The 23,995-nt window shown below is 41.2% G+C and overlaps 1 protein-coding gene across 7 annotated transcripts in view; it reads left to right on the forward strand.

The window, feature by feature from the left end:
* LOC119912376 (adhesion G protein-coupled receptor L3-like) overlaps positions 1 to 23,995 on the forward strand; it is a 224,473-nt gene that overhangs the window by 169,152 nt on the left and 31,326 nt on the right. For all 7 annotated transcript variants that reach the window (XM_038731552.1, XM_038731549.1, XM_038731551.1 and 4 more), the window contains 6 exons: positions 2,301 to 2,484; positions 8,276 to 8,398; positions 9,704 to 9,909; positions 12,124 to 12,300; positions 20,595 to 20,804; positions 22,406 to 22,626. In XM_038731552.1, the coding sequence (XP_038587480.1) occupies positions 2,301 to 2,484; positions 8,276 to 8,398; positions 9,704 to 9,909; positions 12,124 to 12,300; positions 20,595 to 20,804; positions 22,406 to 22,626 (1,121 nt within the window). The remainder of the gene's footprint in view (positions 1 to 2,300; positions 2,485 to 8,275; positions 8,399 to 9,703; positions 9,910 to 12,123; positions 12,301 to 20,594; positions 20,805 to 22,405; positions 22,627 to 23,995) is intronic.

Below are 23,995 nucleotides of genomic sequence, written 5' to 3' on the forward strand. Positions count from 1 at the left end.
ACACTTCCTATTGTTGATAATGAAAGGAGACATCTTTTGCATTACATTTTTTTAGTGAGGTAATTGTCTCATCAGTAAAGCATGCTGTGCATACCTGCCTTTTAACAAGGAGACAATACTCTACAGTCTCTACATCAGGAGTTCAGTCTCTGGTTTGAATGAGGGGAAATTGGCATGCTATGTGCATATTAATAACAGTAATGAATAACTAGCGTCACAGTGATTTAGTCTATCACATGTCCAAATAATGCACCATGAGTGAATGTCAGCTTAATTATTTTTCTTCAGACGGTTTTATGAATGCCTGAGGGGCCAGGAAGAAAGCAGATCTTTATTCCAATATTAACTTTTGTTACATACTGCATACTCTGCCCTCGATTGTTCTATTCAGGCTTGCTTATTCCCTCCTCCTCAAGCTTCTGACCCATCCCTCAGGCTTTGGGAGGTGGGCTTTTCCTTCCCCTTGTACTTTTTTTTTGTACGTCTCTTCTGCATGCGAAAAAGCGAGACAGCCTCCTATGCAGGTCCATCAATCCTTTCCCTGAAGAGCCGTAATTTCAGTGTTTTAAGAAGTGCAGAAAAAAAGAATCTTACAGGGGTTGAACAAAGGTAAAAGAAATGTCAGTGCCTGAAGAAAAAGAGCTTCTTAATTGAGAGTGAATCAACCTCTGCCTCTAGCTGAATGTCAAAAGGTGTGATTGGAGATTGGCTGCAGATAATGAATGATTACATCAAAGTTGGTAGACTGCCTGTGCATGTGTACGTGTTGCTGTCTTACTGTGGTTTGTGCATGTGCCTGCGAGTTTGTCTGTGTTTTTGTATACTAGCAGGTGCAGAGGTGTGCGTTCACTCTTGCGTCAGTCTTTCGCTGTGCATGTGTGGGGGTGTGTGTGTGTGTGTGTGTGTGTGTGTGTGTGTGTGGTTGTCTCTGGTCGTGGGTGGCTTAATGTGTGGGGGGGTATGTTTTGAATGAGGAAAAGCCAGCTGGTGCTATTTGAAATTCTCATCCAGCGCCAGCGAGTTGAACACAATCAGTCCTCCGTCTCCTATTGCTATCACAGTGATTTGAAACATACAACTTAACATTATTAGGTAATTGGGGGGTCCATTACACTTATACACTTGCATGCTTTGTATTTTTTTTGATCAGGATTTCATTTGATACACTACAGCACATGATTTCTGTTATCGCCTTTGGCTTTATCCCCGTGCTGTTTCTGAGTCATACTAAAACTCTTATTCCCTTTCATAATCCACTGATCAAAAGGGGGATCTGAGTAAAGTTCAGAGAGAAGTTCTGCAGTGTGACAGCCCCCTGTTTTTAACATACATCATAGCTTCCATCTTCAGGATGTGTGTAAACCGGCTTTTGAAGAAGTGCAGAGGGAGTATCAGAATTTGAAGCAAACTTTTATCAGAAATATTTCCTTTTGAAGGGTGGATGTGTTTCTTTTATTAGTAGTACAGGGCATTTCTAATAACTATGCCTCTGACCACCTAATGTACTGTAAGGGCAGTCGGGCCCATTGCGCTTCGCACTTCGAAGCAGTGGCAAGGGGAATGGATTGCTTTGCTTGACCAATTAGTATTCCATTCATAAATCTTGCCATTGGCATTTTTAAATCTTTAATGGCTCTTAATTTTTCATTTTGTCTTGAGAATGTTCTTGTCTCTTCCTTGCTTGCTAGCTTCAGCACTGTTGTGGGGCGATTAAAGAAGGCACAGTGGTTGTTCTCTGCTATCAACATGCAGGAAAGATGTGAGCTGAATAGGTGCAGAAAGTTGCTACCAGCAAATACTTTGTACGTCCATTGGAATGTCTCAATGTTTTGGTGTTTCTTTTCTGTTTTGGGATTGTCTGCATGGGAGAACATTAATCACACCAATTAAAGACTCTAGCCTCAAGACATGTAAGAATTGGCCTCTAGTCGTGTAAGCTTTGGCTCTGATTCATCTACATGATTAATTTTACATGGAAACGGTAACAAAAGGAATCTAACAACATATCCAGTGTCATTACAGATTCAGGTGTTGTTGCTACTAGTTGACGATCCATGTCCTAAAGCGTAACTTTTAAATTAATTGGAAATAGGGTCATGATATTGATCAGTAGAAAGATTATTATGGAACAATTCAAATGAAAAACGGTAGGGGGGCTGATGTGATATTTGTCAGTGCTGACCTCTCTATGGTCCTCCTTCACTCATTTCATTCCATTTACCAAATCACCATTTCAGAACAACAGTAGTCCCAGGCCAGCTTAGCTTCTTTTCACTAAATCAATGATTTGGACTTCCCAGGCCATGGTGGAGACGGTCAACAATTTGCTGCAGCCGCACGCCCAGGCAGCGTGGGGGGAGCTGAGCACAGGCGAGCAGCTGAGGGCTGCCACCATGCTGCTGGACACGGTGGAGCAAGGGGCCTTTGTCCTGGCCGATAACCTGCTGAAGACGGACATCGTGCAAGAGAACACCGACAACATCCGTGAGTAAATACTAGGAAAATTTAGTTGTGCATCCACACATGCAAATGTATGTGAATAAAGATTTGCTTGTTTGAAATTTGAAAAATCCCAAACATGTTTTAAGACATAATAAAACACTGGTTTTGGAAAGATAAGTTGAGACTTGTAGGGATTTTCCCATGGGCTGGAGACCAGATTCTAAGATGCCACCCCATTCATTGCTATGAAAGTTGCTCGCTGGGGCACATTCGACAATAAATTTAGGACATTTTCTTAAGGACATTTTGTTTAGTCAGAGTTGAAAGAATGAGTATTGGAGACTTTCTGGCCAAGCTGACTTCCTGTGAGCAACACGCACACATATATGAGGTGTCTCATATGTCGCAAAAAGTCGAGAGAGGTTTCCACATCACACTTACGTGTAAGTGACATACTCCAACATGATTGGCTTTCAGACTAGTTGTGATGACACACAATCATCTTGTACATACAGACAAAGAACTGTTTTTTTTTTAGATCAAAACAAGTTAGCAAGGTACACTTTAATTTGGATGTCTTCGTCTGCTAGAATAAACCAGCTTGGAAAGAATTAAGTTAATTTCTCCTAAAGCTGCAGGGAAACAAATTATTACCTCAGCTGGAAGACCCAGCATTGTCAATTATGATATTTAGAAAATTAAATTTAAAGAGCTGAGTGTTTGCTTCGATCTTTGTTTACTAGTGGTGTTTCTCTTGTGTGTCTCCTGTTTCATCCTTCACTGGTCTTGCCAGTTGTACAGGGGTTACAAAGTTCACAATACAGCTATTGATCCAGGGTGCGCTCATATTGACAGCAGAGCTCTTGAGGCTGTGGAACAAGCATGAAGGTCACTGGACTAATGCTTCCTCCCTCGCAGGAGGTTAAGTTTGGCAGGGCTGCTTATGGCTGATGACAGTCAGCTGAAAATCATCAATTATGTAGAAATGATTATGTTTATATTCATGTCAATTAATAGCCAGAAATCAGGCATAGTGTAAGTTCAGGCAGGCAACAAATTCAAGCTCAGATCACAATCATAGTGCATCAGCTGATAGGAGCCCATGTCATGTGAAGCCTACATAAGCTGACAGCTCAGCTGATTTCCCTCCTAGCATTCATTGGCAAAGCCATACAAGGAGCCTTAGTTAAGCCGCTCTAGCCTGCCTACCCTTGCTGCTTTCTCTGCAAGCCGCTTGTAACCAACTGCCACCCCAGCTCCTCCTTTGAGGCTTTTCCTGACCAATCAATGTATTTCTGTATTTATTGATGCAGCTCTGTTCTGTACCCGGGGGTCTTTGCTGCTGCTGCTGCTGCTCTCTGCCTTGGGCTTTCCATGTATGCACGAAGGCACATGGAGAGGCAGTGGGTCCCAGAACAAAGCCACACCGCCAAACAATAACTATTGCAAGCAAAGTATTTGATGTAGTTGTCCTGAGTGAATTAACCACTAGTCGTGCAGATCAGGGATCAGGGCTCATTATTCTGTGTATAAATACCAAGTGAAGTTCTGTCACCAACATTTTCCTGAGTGGTGCTTTTCAAAGTTGGATACATCAGTTGTTGAAAATTCCAATTGATTAAATCTGCAGTTTACACTAAGAACCGTTTACGGAGCACAAAATAAAATTAAATCAAATAACTTTTTTTTGCAGACGTAGACTAGTGGGGCAAGGGGGAATTAAGAAAAAATAATGCTATGATGTATCTCTTCTCTGAACAAGTGGGGCTTTTTTTCCCAAGTTCCTGCTGCCATGGCAACCTAAAAATATAGGTCTACTGACTTAAAAGGAAGTAAGGAGAATTAATAAAAAGGATTTCATTGTATCTGGCACACAATTCATGTGGGTATTAAGGAGATTCTGGGCTCGTTTGGAGAGGGGAATGAGACGATGCCTGCTCAACTCGAGTGAGATTTTATAGCGCATACTGGTAGTCTGGTTAATTATGTGCTGGTGACATGTTTACTAGCCCTTATCTCTTTGTTTGCTCTGCTTATTTTTTTCAGCCAGTTGGCTCCTGCAATCCCTCATGCCATGCAGGGTAGTTAAATGAGGACAAGTAGGCCCATTTAAACATGGGTAATCACTGCAGCAGTTAATTATTGATATCCCACATTGACTTAAATGTAAAGTGAAGGGCTTTGTGTGTGTGCAGGTGCGCCATAGCTCACACGCATTGCACCTGGTGACACGTTCTCAATGTCGTGGTGAGCCGGTAGCAGCGCTTTAAAGTGAGTCTTGAGCAGTACGAAAGGCTTGTTCCAGTTTTAGACTCAAGCTGTTAATGAGATCTATTTTCTTCGCTTTCAAAGAAAAAGGATATTTCCAATCGTCACCCATTGTGTCTGTGTTTGTTTACATGTCACAGTGCATGTGCGCGTCTAGGACTTTGTCTGCACAAGAGTGTGCTTCACTCTCTGCATGATAATCTCTTGAACGGATTTCTGCCGATTAGCGTGTTATTTAAACGGGCTTTGAAGGTATAGCCTTTGGGTCCAACAACTACTATGGCATCAAAGAAATTCCCTAAAGCCCGTCGTAAGCTCTTTTACACAACCACACAGGAAAAGAGAGTGAGAGACGGAGAAGAAAAATGCTTCCTTTATTCCAAAGACAGGCTTGGAATCCAGGGAATGGTGAGCTATCTGGGGTATTGTCTTAGCTAAGTTGAATAGGAATGTATCACCAAAACCCCCTGGCCTTTGCAAGAGCACAAGAGAATGTTAATACAAAGGTTTTTGGTTTTTTTAAGAGATGGTATGGGAAGCTTTGGTATGAGAACAGTTACAAAGAGAGGATTAAATGTGGCTTCTTTGTAGCTTTTCATGGGCACTAACCTTTATCAAAGACAGAGGTGTCATAGTCCACTGACATCAGATCATCAGCTGAATGCCTTACCAGGCTTAATGAAGTTTCTATTTCTTATACTTGAAATTGCGTTTGAAGTTGAGTTTCTCCACTGCAGACAAATCTGCCAGCCGTTAATGAAGTGGAATAGTAGAGGTAAATGCAGTGTCATTGACTGTGAAAATGTGATCATGGTCAGAAATCAGCCTCTTAGACAGATGATGGGAGCCTATATGAAAGTGAATGTTCTGTCTCAAAACGCAGTTCTGAAATAAAAAAAAAAACAGAGACACTTAACATCAAGGCATCACAAGTAGTTACACAATTACATTTGGTGGAAAACAGAGAGAGCTGTCAAAAAAACATCCACTAATGAGGGTATACAGTACCTGGAAGAATCACGAATCACCAAAAATATTGTGCATATCGAGGAGGTTGGGGTTTGCTATGCTAATGCTATGCTGCCTTAATATTTTCAGAGGAGCAAAGTCCTAGTTGGCCTTTTTGCTAAATTATAATTATTCACATATAATTCTTTTTTTTTGTGGAGCGTAAGAATTTCATTTTCAATTACACTAAATGAAAATGATTTTCGTGGGGCAGAGGCTTCTTTTTGTTTTTTTCCAAAGCTACAGTGCAGTTTGCATGGTTTTGACGATTTGCGGGTGAAAAGATGCATATGTATCTTATAAACCGCAGTTAAAGTTGGTTTAAATGTAAAAGAGACATTTTGACAAATTTTGTGAATCTGCTTAAAATATGAAGCAAACAACATGTTGTGATTTTTACAGGGGGTTTGGTCTTAGATTTTTCCTTGGACAGTCACTGCGCTCGGCCACGAAACCCTGCCTGTAAAATCACAATGCGTTGTTTTTACACTTTGGTTTTTGTACAGATTAAACAAACATAAAATAAAGCGTTATTTATTTAGCTTTATAGGTGCTGGTAGGTGTTTACCTTTGGAGCAGGTTATACCCTTCTCCAGTATGGTAAGATAAGCTAATCGGCTGCCAACAGAATCGGCATATTTACTGTATAGACCAAAGTGTGATCAATCGTGTCATCAGCTCTTGGCAAGAATCCAAATAAACACATTTCCCAAATTCTTGGAACTCATCCTTTCAAGTGTTTTAGACATCTAGATTACATTCAACTTCTGTGTCAATAGTATAACCGTAACTGCATTTGAACATATAACGGTTAAACTGTGTTAAAAGTGTCATTCTTTACATACACTACATCATTTCTATGTTCATTTACAAGTGAAGTGCCACTGCAATAATGACAGCTTGTTTACTCATGCCAAACACCTGTATTAGTCCATATTGCTCACCTCTTCTTTTGGAATTTGACATTTGTGCAACCTCTTTTCTGCATGTGTGCATAGAAATGAATCAGTGGATTCATCTCATTGCTTTGGAAGTTCATGTGACATTTAGGAATGCCGAGACTTCACACAGGTCAGGTACTTGAGATTAGAGACACTCGACTGCTTTATTAAACTGAATTGTATCATACGGTAATAACTTTGATGGAATGAGCTTTTTATTTCAGCTAGGCTCCTATCAGCAGCTCATTTTCCTCTGCTGTATGACGTCGAAGTCTTTGAACCATAAATTAGGAGCTTGCTTCAGACACAACAGCTGCTGAGTTGCCTTAGAAGCAAGCGTGTCTTCCTTAGCAGGTCTTTATCTCTTCCTTGTATCTCTCGCTCTCGCCGCTCTTCTCAAAGAGAAAGATTCCTTGAAATGAAGGCATCTCTTTTTTTCCCCCCCAAAGTGAAGACAACCTTTGTTTTTTTAGAATTTAAGAAGAAACAATATCACCTGAACACTTCATAGTCACTTGATTAAGAGGCATATAGCAAGATGCTAACCTATCCTGCACACACAGAGTTGAGAGGGAGGCAACACTTCAAAGCTGCAAGACCTACAGTCTTTAGTGCTCATTGGAGATGCATGCATTGATAAAATCTGCTAACACTAGAGAATGGATTTTTTGAATCAGGGATGTGATTGGGGATGTGTTTGACGTTTACTTATGACTGCTCCCACCTAGAGTTGTTAGTTCCCTAAGAGCAGTGATGACAAATAAGTCACATAGATGTCAAGTGCAACACATGGCATGTTGGTAGTTAATAATACTTACGTGTTCCAGCTCAGGTTTGACCTGCTCTTGTTCAGTGCAATGGCGCCTTGCTTATACAAACCTAGGAGGCTGGTGTCATCCACAACACCACAAAAAAACAATTACTATTTAACTAAAAATTGTTGTGGCATTGTTTTTTCATATGAACAGTGGAAAAAAAGGTAATTTATTATCGTTGATGCACTCATGTACCAAAATGTACTTGAATTAAAATATTTTTAATGCTTATCATGGCAAATATCGATATATATGATTTATTTTGATTTATTCGATTAATTAATTACGAAACTACAAACAAGTTACAAAACTTGTTATCAATTAGATTTTTTTAATCGATTGAAAGCCCTATTTATTATATAATTACTGCAATTACTAGTCAGAAAGGGGGTTGCCGGCCCCTGGTCTAATGTCTTGCTCATGTGACATGGGATGAAAGTTAGAGATAGGAAAAGGTCCAATGTTTATGAAAGTTCACATAACAGAGAACTTAAAACACTTGTTTACAACCATTATAGCACATAGCACTATACTCAAGGCACAGACACTATAGTGGTATCAGTCTTCGCAACCTACTCTCAGCAAGAAATCAAACAACCGTATTGCCAATAATGTTGAATATTTCCCTTAAGGCCTCAGCTGGAATACTGTGCACCGTTGTGCCTCTGCAGTTCTTTACTATGTAGTCTGCAGCACTTATTTTGTCTATTAGCTTGTATAATAAAAAAGAGCCTTATTAATAAAGCCTAATATTGATTATTAAATGTGTGTCTCGTTTGGGTTTGATCTGTTTGTGTGCAGAGCTGGAGGTGGCAAGGATGAGCACAGATGGGAATTTGCCTGATCTGAAGTTCCCACAAACTGGAGGACAGGGCAACTCCATCCACCTCTCAGCTAACACGCTAAAGCAGCACGGAAGAAACGGTGAGTAGTCAGACCTTTTGAATCTGCTTTCATTGGTCCCCTATTGTTGGCTTGAAGTGTAATCAGGCCTTGTGCGCAACTTCGCTGAGAGTATTATTCAGGCTTGTGATAAAAGATTGAACAGACAAAATGCGACTTTGCTATAATTGAAATACTGTTGTATTACTTGAAGAATGTTCATGGCATACAAGATCCACTGTAATTAATCGAAAATTCTTTCTGGGGTTTTTTTGTTAGTTTTTTTCCAAATGTGGATGTGACATATCGCATGGGCTGCTGTGGTTCTGTAGGAATTTCATTATAGATGCCTGTGAATAACTTTCAATTTGCTTCTCAAATCCTTTTTTGGGCTGCATATAAAGCACAGGGATCGTTCTGCAGTGTTTAAACAGGGCCTTGGCTGTAGAATTAGTTACATTCAAGCACTGCCTCTAAACTGTAAATGAGGCAGTTAGACACAATACATAGCTATCTTCAGGAGCAATGCAGCCCCATTTTTAGACTTTATTATCAGCTCATGCAAATCGAAATCGACTCAAGCTGCGCCCAGTGCCTCTAAGCTGGATGACTATGTCCATGTCCAGCCGTGCCCAGGCGGATCATTATAGCAGGGTGGCGGATATTTCCTCATCAGCCAGTGCTATAGCACCCAAATTGTTTTTGTTTCATCTGAGTGAGTGATCTCAGCCGCAGCGGGAGGGAACTTTCTTTCATATCAGTACTCAAAAGTGAGACGGCAGGAGGGGAAAGAGATGTGTATGACAGAGAAGGAAATTATTAACAAGAAAAATGTTCGCCTTTGTTGGCCCCAATAGATGAGTGGTAACCACATTTCTTGAATGCTGAATTAAAATAACTGTTTGTTGATTTGGGAAAGAGTTATCCTTTATTTCCTCTTGTGGAACTATTTTGGCAACCTTGACATTGGTCTCTCTTTTAACAGTTTTACTATATACAGTTTCGGATTCTTGTGCCAACAAAGGTACAACGGAGTCATTTTCTTCCTGCATTCCTTTTGTCCTCAAGTGCTGCTAAAGTGTCTTAAATTGAATAGTATTTATAAGCCGTATAACTAGCATACAAAATATACTTTTTGCCTCTTGATGGAAGAAAAAACACACCATTTTACACACTCTTGTCAAATTTTCTGGCACTGCGCTGTGTGGCCAAATGTGTGTGCTCATAGGTTTGTGTACTTTGGTCTGGGACTATTTTTCATAGTTCTGTATCGAATCCTAGTTGCATTTGAGAGATAATCTTAATAGACTAGTAAACTGAACACTTTCCACGATCGTCTTCCCGCAGGTGAAATTCGGATCGCATTCGTCCTGTACAAACACATTGGGGTCTACCTTTCAACGGAAAACGCCAGCATGAAGCTGGGCAATGAAGCCATGGCTACCAATTACTCTGTCATTGTCAACTCACCAGTTATCACGGCTGCCATCAACAAGGACTCTAACAAAGTCTACCTCTCTGACCCTGTCATTTTTACCATCAGACATCTACAGGTAATTTTCTGTCCCTTTATGTGCGTCTGAGTTGAGATATGTTTTGCTTTTCCTTTGATGTGACTGCCTCTGTGCTTAATGTGCTTTTTTGTCACTTTGTGTTTTACTTACACACAAAAGCACACTTGCACATGTGCTGTCTTGATAGAACCATTTCATTGCAATTTTCTCCATCCCTGAAGTGCAACAAAAAAAGGTACATATCCCACCTCAAACCAAGAAAATTAAGTTAATTTGAAGTTTTATTCAAAGAAAGGTGTGAAAAATGATATTGTGGGAAATCAAATTGCTCACAAGGTGATGCTGGGGATGCATGTTGTTGTTTATTAGTTTCAACAAATACCAGCCTGATCTCTAGAACAAATATCTGTCATATTGCGCCTTGCTGGAGGCTGCTTAGTCATAGTGGGGAGTCGCGACTTCTCCCATTTGACTACATTATCTTTCCCACACACTGCTACCATCGAAATATCCCTGTTTTGTCTACGAACAGTGCTTTCAGCGATTATCTGGGATGCTGAACAGCCATAGGAGAATTGCAGTCTCATGTGTAGGAGGGACCTGGAAGGAAAGCGATAACGGGGGGGGGGTATCACAGAGCGCAGAGGGATAAAGAGAGTAAAAGGATGATAGCTCATGGATGTCAAAATTAAATGGTAGGAAAATGTCAGGGGGCAATGTCAGTGCAGTTATTGCTGTGACTCACCTGCCTTAAGTGTAATTTCTAATTTGGACCGTAGATTCACTAATTTTACTGTTGGTCTAATGTTGGGGCACCAGCACTTTCATACCCTTTTCTTGGTCAGATCAAGTCATTTTAATAAAACTGTGCCCATTTGGGAAAGTGTGTTATTTTTTTATTTTTTTTCTGCACTTCTTCCACTTATAACACTGGAGTGCGCCAAGAGAGCTGCTGGAATTATCATTTCAGTAAAATGTAATAAACATACAGCACTACTGTACACCAAGGGCTGTACAATGAATCATATAATAATCATGAATACAAGTATGGCTCCCGCAATTAATTAAACTTGATTGGATGCAATATTGATGTTTTGCATATAGAGCGCTTACTCTGGTGCATCAAATCAAGAGCTCCCTATTCTCTGGTAAACTGGTAAACCAGTCCGAGGTGTTTTAAAGAGAGCACTCTGATTAACTCTGCTTCTTAAGCGCTGTTGTGGCAGGCAAGAACAATTTATTATTATTTTTATTTGTTGCACTGTACACATCTCTGTGTAGAGCTAGCATTGTGGCCCCCCCCCCGTAAATGGTACTACAAAGAGAAAATCTCACTTATCTGAACTCTTGCTATCGAGCAGGGGTTCCTATTTTTCTGGCCTCCCACAGTTAAGTCCCCCTCTCAACCATGGGGTTTTGGATCACTGGTCTTCTGGGATGATGCTATGTCCTCTAGTTATTGTTGTGCTTCCTTGCCTCGCCATTTAATGGGACCAATTAAAGTCATTAATGGGACAGGGGGTCATCCTTTCTCCTAGCAGTGGAATATTTTACACAGGGTTTGGATGTGTGAAGGGTAAACTCAATCAGCTGCAAATTTACGTTCGCAAAGGATAAATCTTATTAGACTAATTACAACATAGCAAGTGTGTAACTATGGAAAACTACAGCTCCTCATGGTGTTTATAATAAGAAAGCAGATATGTTTAACCCTGGCAGCTGTGAGTCACAAAGGAAAGGACTGTGAGTGTGCTCTCCATTTGTTTACGGAGCTACAAAAGAAATTGGGCTCAAGAGGGAAAGGCAGTTGATGTATCTGTTTATCAGCAGTTATGTTTTGTGTCATGGATTGCTTTTACCAAGCGAGATAGAAGGGAGGCGTGCTTGTCGTTAAGAGCCGCAGCCTGGCGCAGACAGCAGTGGTACCCATTAAACAGTGGGGCAGTCCATTGTCACACAGTGAAAGTTAAAGAGAAAGGTCAAAAAACACAGTGGAAAACAAGCATGGGGCTGCTTGATGCTGTATGGCAGTAAAACCACCTGCAATTCATTTAAGAATGGATATGGATTGCAGTGGGGGAAAATGGTTCGGATGAATTGAGGATGTTTATTCTGCAAACAAAGGAAAGTAGAAATTGACGATGCTAATGTGTGATTAACAGGCCCCTGTGTTTTACCTAGCAATGGAAGGCACATTCTCTGTGTTAGTAATTCCACTATTCTACTCATTTATTTGTTTTTGCCATCTAACAGCAATCTGAGGAGAACTTCAACCCCAACTGTTCATTCTGGAGTTACTCCAAGAGAAGCATGACTGGTTACTGGTCGACACAGGACTGCCGCTTGCTAGGCACCAACAGGACGCACACCACATGCTCCTGTACACATCTGACCAATTTTGCAGTCCTCATGGCCCACGTGGACGTCAAGGTAGGCCAGCTCTTTGCCCGTTCTTGCTTTTCAATGGATCTATTTATTAATCCTCACATATGTGCAATTCACCAAATGCAGTTGAGAGGCACAGAGACGCATTGATCCATCATGGTTCACACGGGCAGTCCATTACAAGATGATTTGTTGACAAGAAAAGTAAGGTCCAGACAGTGTCAAGAATTGTAGAAGGCATCCCTTTCACTGCTGTTATGTATCTCCCCTTGATTTATAGTTCAGAGGGTAAAATAGACTGATAACAGTTTTTTGACCTTAACAGCAGACTAATATTTAAAGTGCCAATATACACACCCTATTCATATAGTTTTCAACAATGACCCTGTCAGTGGAAAATGTGTATTGATTGCAGCCATCTTAAACCTCCAGTGTGTGAAGAAGTGTGTGGCGTGTTTTGTGTTCGCAGCTGTTTAACAGCACCAACAATTTTTTCTTTATATTTCACATCCCTGGGCTAAGGACTTGAAATCCTTAACGATTTGTCATTCATATTTCAGAACGGGTAGCTTTGTGATATTAAAGAGATAAGGAGCAACATTTTTCCTCATATATAGGGGGGGGGATGACAAACTTATTGTCTCATGAAGAATAGCTAACATGTGAACTGTGAAAGTATAATTTAGTTAAAAGACAAAGATCCTGATGTGCACGGTTACATTCAGGAACCTTACCATTAGCCCTAGAGACCAGCAGGTTTAATACCTTTCCAGATGAGGACATTAAATTAGCTTTCCTTTATAGTTTTTTTATTTTTACCTTTATTTAAAATTGTTTAGAGCTGACCCTAATTATGTTTATTAAGTGATTGAATGTTTCAGATTTGGATCCGTGCTATTGAACCCCAAATCTAACATCTAGATTTTTTTTTTGCTCTGGGTCATTTCCATCTGCTTCTTTTATTTATCTATGTAAAGATAGAAAGGAGTAATAAAGAAAACAAGTATGTATGCCCATATCACAGGGTTCTCTCAGTGCGCCATTTTGTTTGTAGCCACAGAAACAAACATGATGAGTACAGTAAGTGTGGTGTGATGTGATGTGCTGGAGAGCAGTTAATTGGGAGGTGCTAAAAAAAGTTGTGCAAAAAACCTGTATAGAAATTGTAATTTAGCTTTGAGATTTGTGTAAAATTGATTATTGTGGGCAGCACTTACAAAGCTGAAAGAAAAATCGAGCAAGTTGGAGAAGGTAGCAGAATTGCTGGTCAGGGAAGAAGTTGCGTCACAGCTCTGACGCTGACAGGCGGCTTAATTATTTCTGCCACAGGAAGTTTGAGGAGCTCACTGCTGACGGAGCAGAGTAGTTTTTTGAATCTAGTATAGCATCTGTCTCTCCAGAGCCTCTCTTCTGAATCAGTGGGACGAAAAAAAACACTCTGAGCACCGTCCCAGTTGGCCCTTGTCCATGAAAACACTAGACCTTCCTTCACCCCCCTCTATTCCCTAGTCCCTCTCTATCACTCTCTCTTCTTTCATAGACAGACACAATGCACATACCAAACTGCAAAAACAGCAATGCACACAATCATACTCAAAATTCAGTAGTTTTTTGTTTTTATCCTACACACACACACAACACTCCGGTCTGGGAAGGTGTGGTGTCCTTCTAGCTAAAGAAAGCCACTGTTTGTCACTCAGCAGCGTGACTTTTGGACCCACTAAGCTCTCTGCAGGGCTGAAGCTGAGTCTGGAATACAGAGGGAGCTGGGAAGAATGGGAGCCTTCACACAGTGAAAGCAAAGCAGCAAAAGAAAAAAGAAAAGGAAGCAGTAAAAGGAGCGCTTTCAGTCAAGCCAGTCCCTAACATTTTGGAAAGCCTGGCTTGCTTGTGGTAGTGCATTCACCGGAGGAAAGTGGACAGTGGTTACACCCCTGTTCTGAGTGATAGCGGGGGGGTTTTTCACCTTCCCTTATTCTTTATCTTTTCCACTTGGATGTTATAAAAGGCAGCTTGTTGGAAGTTGCCACTGAATGGGGAGGCTTTTTGTTTGACAAACTGTCACTTTGTTGTATCTAAGAACACAGTGAATGAGCGAGGGGGAGGGGGGGAGAAAGGAAGTTCATAAATTGAAGAGACTGTTTTTGTATCCATGGTAACTGAACATAGCACTGTTGATCTCTGCATTGTTATTACGCATTACCCATTAGGTTATTCTCACCTTGTATATTTCTCAGTCTCATCTTGGGAAAGAAAAAAGGTAGACAAGCTGTAATTACCATTTTCCTTTGGAGGACAGGGGCTCGCTACAGTATCGCCATCACCTTTCAACTTGTTGTTTTTTTGGCCTACGGATCGTATGCACGCTAGTTGGGAATGATGATAGTGTTATATACAGAGATCTTTATGTTCGGCTTAATAAGCTTTCAGCTGTACCAGGCTTGTGGTGTTAAATTTTTAGCACCGAGTTGTGATTGCATTCAAAATGCCACATACTTCACAGGAAATTAGAAATGACTGAATGTTCCCGCATGTGCACTCGACATCATTTGAAGACGCTGCATTGATTTTCTGCAAATGGGATGTGGTGCACTGTCATCAGGAAATAACAATCAATATATAGAGAAACAACCCCGACATGTCCTACAGTCTTTAGTTCCGTTACCTACCATAAACTTTAGGATTTACAAGGTCTTACTGACAAAACTTGCACCCTTTTGAGGACAAACATCTGTTATAAAACCAATACATGCGCACTTACTTTTCACAATAAGTGCCTTGTTATCATGCTCAACCTGACATGATTTTGTGTGTGGGGAAAGTAAAAACTTTGCCCACACATACCTATGCGTAAGAAACCCTTGAACTAGAATGTAATTGTGTTTGAGATTATTAGATACACTCAGCAGCGCAGACACTCCAAATGGTGTCTCATCGGGATTAATTATGTTTGAATACAGTTAGTTCCTCAGAATAATTTCTAATTCACATATTGTAGCTGTTTGAACATTGTCGAAAAATTGCGAGCGAGTACCCCAAGATGTTTAGAGCCCTGGCAGCCTCTAATGCGATGCCCTTAACCAAATTACCAAATGTGAAATCTTTTTCATGTTGCAGACACAAAAGAACTCATTAATGTCAAATATCTAAACCAAGCCTCCTACTTTTTAGGAGTACACCGATTCATGCAATATCTGTCAGATACAGTGGCTCAGGTAACCCGCCACTTAGACAAACACAAGGGCATCGAGTGCTGTCACTGCTGCCTGTGTCGCCACTCGAGCCCTTTGTTTGCTAATTCGGAGCTATCTAGCGCTGAGCCTTTGACTGATCCTGCAATCTGAGCTGAGAAGCGCCGTTGGCCGCATAAACAAATTAAAACTGTACTCACAGACGGCAGCTGCGTGTGAGAGATTATATGTCTCTTTTGTATCTTTTCTGAATGATTGCAAACAGGATTTTTTTGAGCAAGAGATGTGAGAGTGGGTGTACTTGTGACTTTGCTAAGAGCGCTGATGATTCTAACCTCGAGATGTCCTGCCACAGAGCTTTGACGCTTTTACTGCAAAGAAGCTTAAAAGGTATTGGAAATAAATTTATTCCACTCGACACGATATTAAAAGGCAGGATTTTGCTCTCCTAATGGTGGTGTCAAACGTGTACACCTCTTGTGTCACCACCACAAACACTTCAAAGTCAAATAAAGCGTTTGATCTGAAATAAATCAAATAAAGTGACCTCCATAACATTTGATAGTAGTGGTAGTGTTCTGCTGAACAGATTAGCCTCCTTGTTGCATAAACCTTTCTGGGTCACTTGGTCTTGCTTTGGCAGATGTAGGCGCTCAATAACATTCCAAAAAACACACCATGGATAGCCACTATTTCATCAGGGTCTGCTTAAAACAAATTTTTCAAGATTCCCTAATGGCCCGTGCCCATTCAAGCTCCTGAGGCTCTTTATTGAACCCTTTGCTTTTGAATTGAAGTCCACCATTTGTGAAGATAGCTGGTGGGCATTAAAAAAGCTTTTAAATATGGGCTAAAGCACAAGCCCCAGCTCAAGAAATATAGACCTGCTCTGGTTCCACCTACAGGCCATTATTTACGTAGTAGATGTGTGTGCTAAGATAGGCCCCAGGGAGGCCTTGAGCTACTCATAAGTGGCACTATTCCAGACAGACCAGTAAGTATAAATCAATGGCACACCCCACTGGATGATGGAAAGGGTGGTATTTGGGTAACATTCATCACTGTCCTTATAGAACATCTCCACACTGGCACCATCAGACATTTACTCTGATGAGAAAGGACAGTCAAGGTTAGTTGTGTATTTTATGATGCTACACATAAGCATGGTACAGTACACACAACAAGACGGTTCAGAATAAATCTATTTATGTGTTTACTGACGGAGAAGATGGAGACCATGTTAACTGCCATAGCAACCGAATGTCGTATTTGGATATTATATCATTGTTATTGGAGCTTAGAACACAGTGTGACATTAGGTGCATGTGCTGAATGTCAGCTCCCACAACACAAGCTGGTATCTGTCTCCCAGACCTTTTAAATGTGACAAGTTTTCCAGTACCCCTGATTCATACGCCCTCTCCGCAACTGTTCCTCATCCCTGTGCAGATCATAAATCCTTAGTCATACCATAGGTGAACTTGTCACATGACTCCCAGCAGTGGGCCACTACCCCTTAGTGCAACTGTCTGCCCTGCCTGACCGTATTTCATGAGTCAAAGCACGACTCTGGAGGCATATAGGGAGATTTATGCATTTTAATTGGATTGGCTTCATGGCCCCATGCTCAGTGGTTCTTTGAGGTATAAAGGATTGACGCTCTGTTCTCTCCACCACTTCACCCTCTTACGCATTTCAGAGAAGACTGGTTTAGTTTTTGGCTTTAGACACGTGATATTATGGTAATTAAGTGCATATGATGTGTTGTCAGGTTCAGATGGCTTGTCCTAGAAAGACCAGTGTGCTATACAAAAGGCTCGTTGCCACCTCTGCTCCTCCTTGTCAGACTGCTCGAGTACCCAGAAACCTTATTTTGTGCTGCGTGTGAACAGATCGGGGGGCAAAGCCAATCTCCTCAGGCATCTGTCTGGAATGAAGAATATGTGTGTTTAAGAAAGGGAAAAATGTAGGAGAGAGAGATTGGGAGACAAATCGAATGTGCACAAATGTGCCTCGCCCTGCTAAATTACATGGATGCTGCATGACTCGGCCGCCCTTGCGACACAGTGAGTGAATTTCAGAGCAAATTACGTCTGCCCACTTTAGAGACCACTACACTGATTCCCATCATGGAGTCTTGTCGGTGTGAGGTTAGGTGCAGAGGCTTTGCAGATCACATCATTTGCCATCCTGTCTGGGCACAGCCCCCTGTAAAAGGAAACTTTTCAGCAGAGGCATTGTGGCTGGTGACGTCTCAGCCATCATCCACCTCCAAGAACAAAGAAATCATTCCACAGTAAATCCATCACCCAGGTGTAGATACACTCCTTCCCCATCTCTCTCTGTTTCTATAGCTTTGTCTTATTTTCTCTCTCTTTCCCTTGCCTTCTCTTTTGTCTCTGACCCGGCCCCCCTCCAGTTGAAGGTGAGATTGTGATGGATAGAGCCTGCAGCCACTGCACAGCTCACTAGCCCAGGAGACCTTAGGGTCCCCTCACAATGTGACACAGCTAGTACCACCCACCGCATCAAAACCTCTGAAATGCAGTGGACTGCAAACAGACTTATGTGTCACATGCACCACACACCTTCAGAGCATGCAAGCACAAACATCGACATCTGTTGCCACCTACTGTGTAGGCACCCCTCTAAAGTAAGGGCGCTGAAATCAGCCTTACTTTCACACAAACTGACACACACACACACACACACACACACACACACACACACACAGACGTCTGCTCTATATAACATCTTGCTATCCCCCACCCCCACCTGTCCAACGTATACACAACGGCTCATCAGGCAGGAAAATCAAAAGAGCGCTCTCCCCAGACTCAAGGAACACTGCGGCTGTTATTGTACCAGAGCCCCTTAATGATCAGCATCTGTTCCCCTCTCTGCTAGCGTTAGCTGAGCTGCCACTAAACAAGCCTTTTGTGTGATACTTCATCCCCCAAGTTTCCTCACTGTAACTTGATGGAGGGAGGAAGACAAAAAATAGAAAGAAAACCCAACCGTGGACGTTGATGGTCCCTCTCCCCCTGCCCCCGCTGAAAATACTGCTGACTGTGGTCAAAATATGATTTAAAGAGATGCTTGTTTGAGAGACATTTTAGACATAGTATGCTTTTGCTGCATTATTTCTCAAAGTAAGCAAATATAGTAGTTTGTCCTTTGTTATAACTCGGAGCAATACATTATTTGCTGCATACACAGCCTTTGATATTAAACAGCCAAACTGTACTCTTAAGTCTGGTAGTTCATGTACAGTGTCAGTGCTTGATGTATACACAGTTAAGAGGAGTTTAGCTTAGCTTTCACCTGCGCTGATCTTTAACTGGCTGTCAATGCTAATTAACTGTCTGCACTAAAATATCTGTAATGTTCTGCTGTGTTAAAATAATGCCTTTTGATCTTCATTAGCATTCAGTCGTCATTGTCAAAACTAAAAAGTTCCACCCAGGTAGTCCTCGAGTCCCAGCAGGGATGACAGTCTGTTGTGCACTCTGAATTCATATATTTGTGTGTATACATATATATATATATCAATGCCCAGCAGGCTGAAAACGAGGACTATCCCTTCGGGAAATTAGGAAGCCTCAGAAGCTGGCTAAAATGTTTTGATGCAGTAATTATGTTTAGTTAATAAATCAAGATGTCACCCTATGACACCTATCCCCATGTTTTACATATAGGAGACTCATTTACAGTGCAGTGGTTTCCGACCTTTCTCATCACATGTACCCCCACAGCCATGTTAGATGAACTCAAGTACCCCTTCATCGTCACCACCTGCCATGTTCCAATTGTGTTCATTTGAATACATTTTAAACTTGATATTATTTATCTATTTACTATATAGAAGTGGGTGTTACAGTTGTTTTAATACAACTGTCATTGTTTGCATTTGTACTTCTAGCACTAGGAGCAGTAGAATCTGGACGTTTGAGTCATTTACTCATTATTTTCACCTATTTCAACCATTTATCCATTACTTATCAACAATTTATGCATTACTTTCAGCTAACTGTTTCAACTGCTCTGCTCACATGCTAGCTAGTTTTCACGCACGCTTGGTCATGTGGTGCTAAAGTATTACAGCAGACTAGATATATGTGGATGTATATTTTTCTAATCAAATTGTATCTCTCTAATTTGTCACATGAACTGAGCCACTCCTCAATCTTTCCATGAACCCCATGGGGTAAAAGAACCCCTTGTTGGGAACCACTGATGAAGCAGCATAAATGGGCACAGAACTTATTGACAAGATGCCACCTTTTGAACTAAGCTCCAATTCTAACGGGCCCCAATTTTTACCCATGGCAGCCTTGACAGGATGTTTGTTCTAATGTGTTTGTTTTAATGTGTTTAGGGCCACAGAAGTCAGTCATTCTGCAGCTTCTGCTGTTTTAGAGTGTGTTGCCTTTTCGCGCTTCTGTCCAAGTATCCCTATCTGCACTTGGCTTTTATGGACTGATGTAAATTCTCTTTCATGGCTGTGGTGGAATCACTGTTGATTCTTATCTCTCCCATAAAGCTCCAAATTTATTGTCGGCAAAAGGCTTTTTAGTGCCCAAAACTGTCTGTGGTCGCAAATTACTATTTGAAAAGAGAAAATTATCTAAAAGCAACAGCGAAAGTTATTGACCATGTTGCGGTTTGATTGTGTTCCTGTTGTGTTGGCCTTAGACACCTGTGGCCTCTTTGACTGCTCACTTTGTTCCACTTTGTTGCCTGACCAAAATGAAACAATAGGGGGGCATTTTAGATTGATTCACACTGACTAATTCATGATTCATATCTGCCACCTGTGGCTTGCTGTGTAGTGGTTTATTGGAGGGTTGAGTGAATGCACTTTACCCACATCCCCTAAAAAACAAAAAAATAAATACTGAAAATAAAACCTTTAGTGTTGCTGTTAGGATAGAATTTATTTATTTATTTTGCCATTTATTGTTTATTATTTTGTTTCATTTTTTCTTTAGAAATGAATTCCTGTACATGACCTACATACTTTGATTTATATAGCGCCTTTCACAAACCCAAGGATCCATACATTATATTTTCCATGCTGTCTTTTCAAATACCAAAATGTGGTTCTGGGTACAATAATAAGAAAATTCTTTCTTCCATCACTTACAGAACACAGACCCTGTTCACGACATGCTTCTTGATGTCATTACTTGGGTTGGCATCCTCCTGTCGCTGGTCTGCCTGCTCATCAGCCTCTTCACCTTCTGCTTCTTCCGCGGCCTCCAGAGTGATCGCAACACCATCCATAAGAACCTCTGCATCTGCCTGTTCATTGCAGAGTCCCTGTTCCTGGTGGGGATCAATCGAGGGGACCAGCCGGTAAGACTGCGGCTGGTGGATACTGTAGTGATGTTAAAAGTACAAAAATTTGAAAACACTGATGTGATACCTTTTAATGTTTTTAATTCATGTAAACACTCAGGTAGTAGCATTTTGAGCAACTGTTAAGTGTCCCCCTCCCCTACCTGCTGATGCTGTTTTCCAATTTGTAAACACTTATTATTAATCTGGATTAAGCTGTTCAATACACTAAATCGTCTTCTAGTGTAATAACTGTAGTTTGGGTGGCATTGCTTTCCTGTAAGAGCTCAGCTGTGGCAGCAAGTGGAGGCATGCTGTCACCGCACAGTCATCTTCAAGTGTGTGTTCAACACTCATACTGCAGACAAATGTGGAGTCATTACATGTATACAGGATGGCGGAGGACTTTATTCCACCTACAGCTTCTCGCAATCATGCCATTTTTGCTTACTAATGAGGCAGAGTACACAGTTAGTTGCTTTGCTCTTCTAGGGAAAGATTGTCTGAGCACGTTATGAAATGATCTCAGTCTATAACTTGGGTTCAGAGGCTAGAATATATCTTATTGCAATTTGTCTTCATAACAATTGTAGTTATTTATTTGTTGTCATTGTTTATATCAAATTATCCCACACATATCTACATTTCACAACTGTGTTATAAGTGCAGGTGAATTATGATTAATAGAAATTCACAGAGAAAGAAAATATATACCCCTACTTTTCAGCCCCAGTGCTATCAAAACACATCTATGTTTTTATGTTTTGCTCTTGAAATATTTCCATAACTATAGGGAAGAACCAAATCTCAAAACACCATAGTTTATCCACAAAAGCTACTTCCCTGTGAATTTAAAGATAATGCTTTGGCCCACACCTTTCCCTTCCATAACATTTTATGCGTGTGATTCACTGCCAGGCTCTAAGATCACTCTCCTGAACTGCAATTAATGTCCGCTCAACCTTTTAGTTATTTAATTGAAACCATTTCAGTGACAAAATAAGCTAGTTATGTTCAACTGTGCTAATAATTACATCAATCCATGTATCTTATTATTGTTAGAAATTGGGTGGGCACATGCACGCATGCAAATGACAGTGTGCTTTATACTGGTCTCGCCTGTATGTACTGCTTATCAGCTCAGAAAAGTGTGTAACTACATTATGTGCTTACACCTGGTCTTGGTATAAAATGCAGTGAGCCCCAAATGGCTCTTGGGACTGTTGACTTCACTTCTTCGTATCTCTCTTTCCTCCATGCTGCCAGCTTCAGCAAACAAGACCACATGGGCTCAGTAGCTGCAGCATTCTTCTGCCAGTCACTACAGGCAAACATCCAATCACTCCAGCCAAACAAAGCTTAGCAATACTAATTGCATGAAGATGTAAACATGCATAGGTCAGAAAATGCTTCTCCCTTATAGTCACTTGGATGACACACTAGTCATTACATGCCCTGTATCGAGACATTTAATCCCTCAGGAAATCAGCTAAAACCCCAAATGTGATTTTATTGAAATGTGTTTTCTACTGTGAGTACTCACACCTCCCTTCTTTTTTTCCTCCCTGTTTATCTCTCTCATTTTTGTTTGTGTCCACCGCTATGTAAACCCTTCCCAGATTGCTTGTGCTGTCTTCGCTGCCCTGCTCCACTTCTTCTTCCTGGCAGCGTTCACGTGGATGTTCCTGGAGGGCGTGCAGCTCTACATCATGTTGGTGGAGGTGTTTGAGAGCGAGCACTCGCGCCGGCGCTACTTCTACCTGGTGGGCTACGGAGTTCCGGCGCTAATTGTGGCCGTTTCTGCTGCAGTGGACTACCGCAGTTATGGCACCGACCGAGTGTGAGTACACGTGGAGCTAGCTTGTGAGCACAATATGCTGGCTTTCCTTTTTGCATGAAATCCTCAAAAGATAACATGAGGGTACCCTCTTCGAGACAGTCGGTTTTACAACATAATTGAACCCATGTACGACTGAAGAGTACATAGACTAGCTTCCTAGAAAAGTGCATTTTTCCACTTAACCAATAGATCCTTTCAGGGGTCAGAATTCACACCAAGATCCATTTACTAGTCCTAAAGAGTACTACCCAGCCTGTGAAAACAATTGTCTTCAATTCACAGTTTTCAGTCATGTGACATGCGCGGTGACCCGGAGGGCAAAACAATAGACCAGCATAGCGGCTCACACCGCGACTCCCCCGTAAAGCAGTTAAATTTTATTTGGATCACCTCTCAACTCATGAAAAAGAAAGAACACAAACTGCAAGTGTTGGGTACTTCCGGTCCATATAATGTTACAGCATCCACTGCCGCATTTCTACCGTTAAAAACCATCAGGTCCCTACCGCCGCTCGACTGCGGTAATGTTTACATTTACCTTGTGGGGAATCCCTCACCTAACACAGCTCAGGCTGGTCTCCTCGTCGATTAGTGCATCCGAAAGCAAAACAACCATCCAGCATTTTTTGTGAAAGTATACAATGATTTTCACCAGTGAGAAGCCTTAGTGTACATAGGTTTACATTGACTATTGTTGCCATGCAATCGACCTATATTCAACCTGTTTACATTACACATGACATCACAAAGCATTTTAAAGGTGATTTAGTTTTTTCCCCATACAAATTCATGGGGAGCAATTTGGGGTTGAGTGACTCTCTCAAGGACACTTGAGCAACATGTGGACAGGAGGACCCAGGGATCGAAACACTAACCCAACACATCTACCATTTCTGCCTGTTATTGTTTCTAAAATTAACAATAATACAACAGTTACATTTGCCAGATATGTTTAAGTTGACATGGATACCATAGAAAGGAACTTATTGTTGATATTTCACCTCATGACAAGGAAATAATACTTCCCCAGCTTTAGAAAACAATGTAGAAGCTGTGGATTTACCCCACCTTTTTGTGTGCATCTACAGCCACAGAAACCCTGCTTACAACTTGACAACTGTGTTTATTTGAGGGGCTTTAACAATCTCTGCAGATGACGCTCCAATAGCTATTGCTTATCATCAACTTTTAATGAAGCAGAACGGTTAATCAAGCTGCGTGCATTTCCCCACTGCTGAATTGACATTGTTTTGACAGTGAAAAATGCTAACTTCAGGAGATAGTATTGCTGGATGAATGTCAGCCTATTGTGGTTAATGTCTGCAGCATTTTAGGATGCAAGAATTACAGCAGAGGGATGGAGAGATTC

This window comes from Micropterus salmoides, unplaced genomic scaffold (assembly GCF_014851395.1).
Source record: "Micropterus salmoides isolate LMB-PRFRI ecotype aquatic unplaced genomic scaffold, ASM1485139v1 Ms_hic_scaffold_2, whole genome shotgun sequence".
Taxonomy (NCBI): Eukaryota; Metazoa; Chordata; class Actinopteri; order Centrarchiformes; family Centrarchidae; genus Micropterus; species Micropterus salmoides.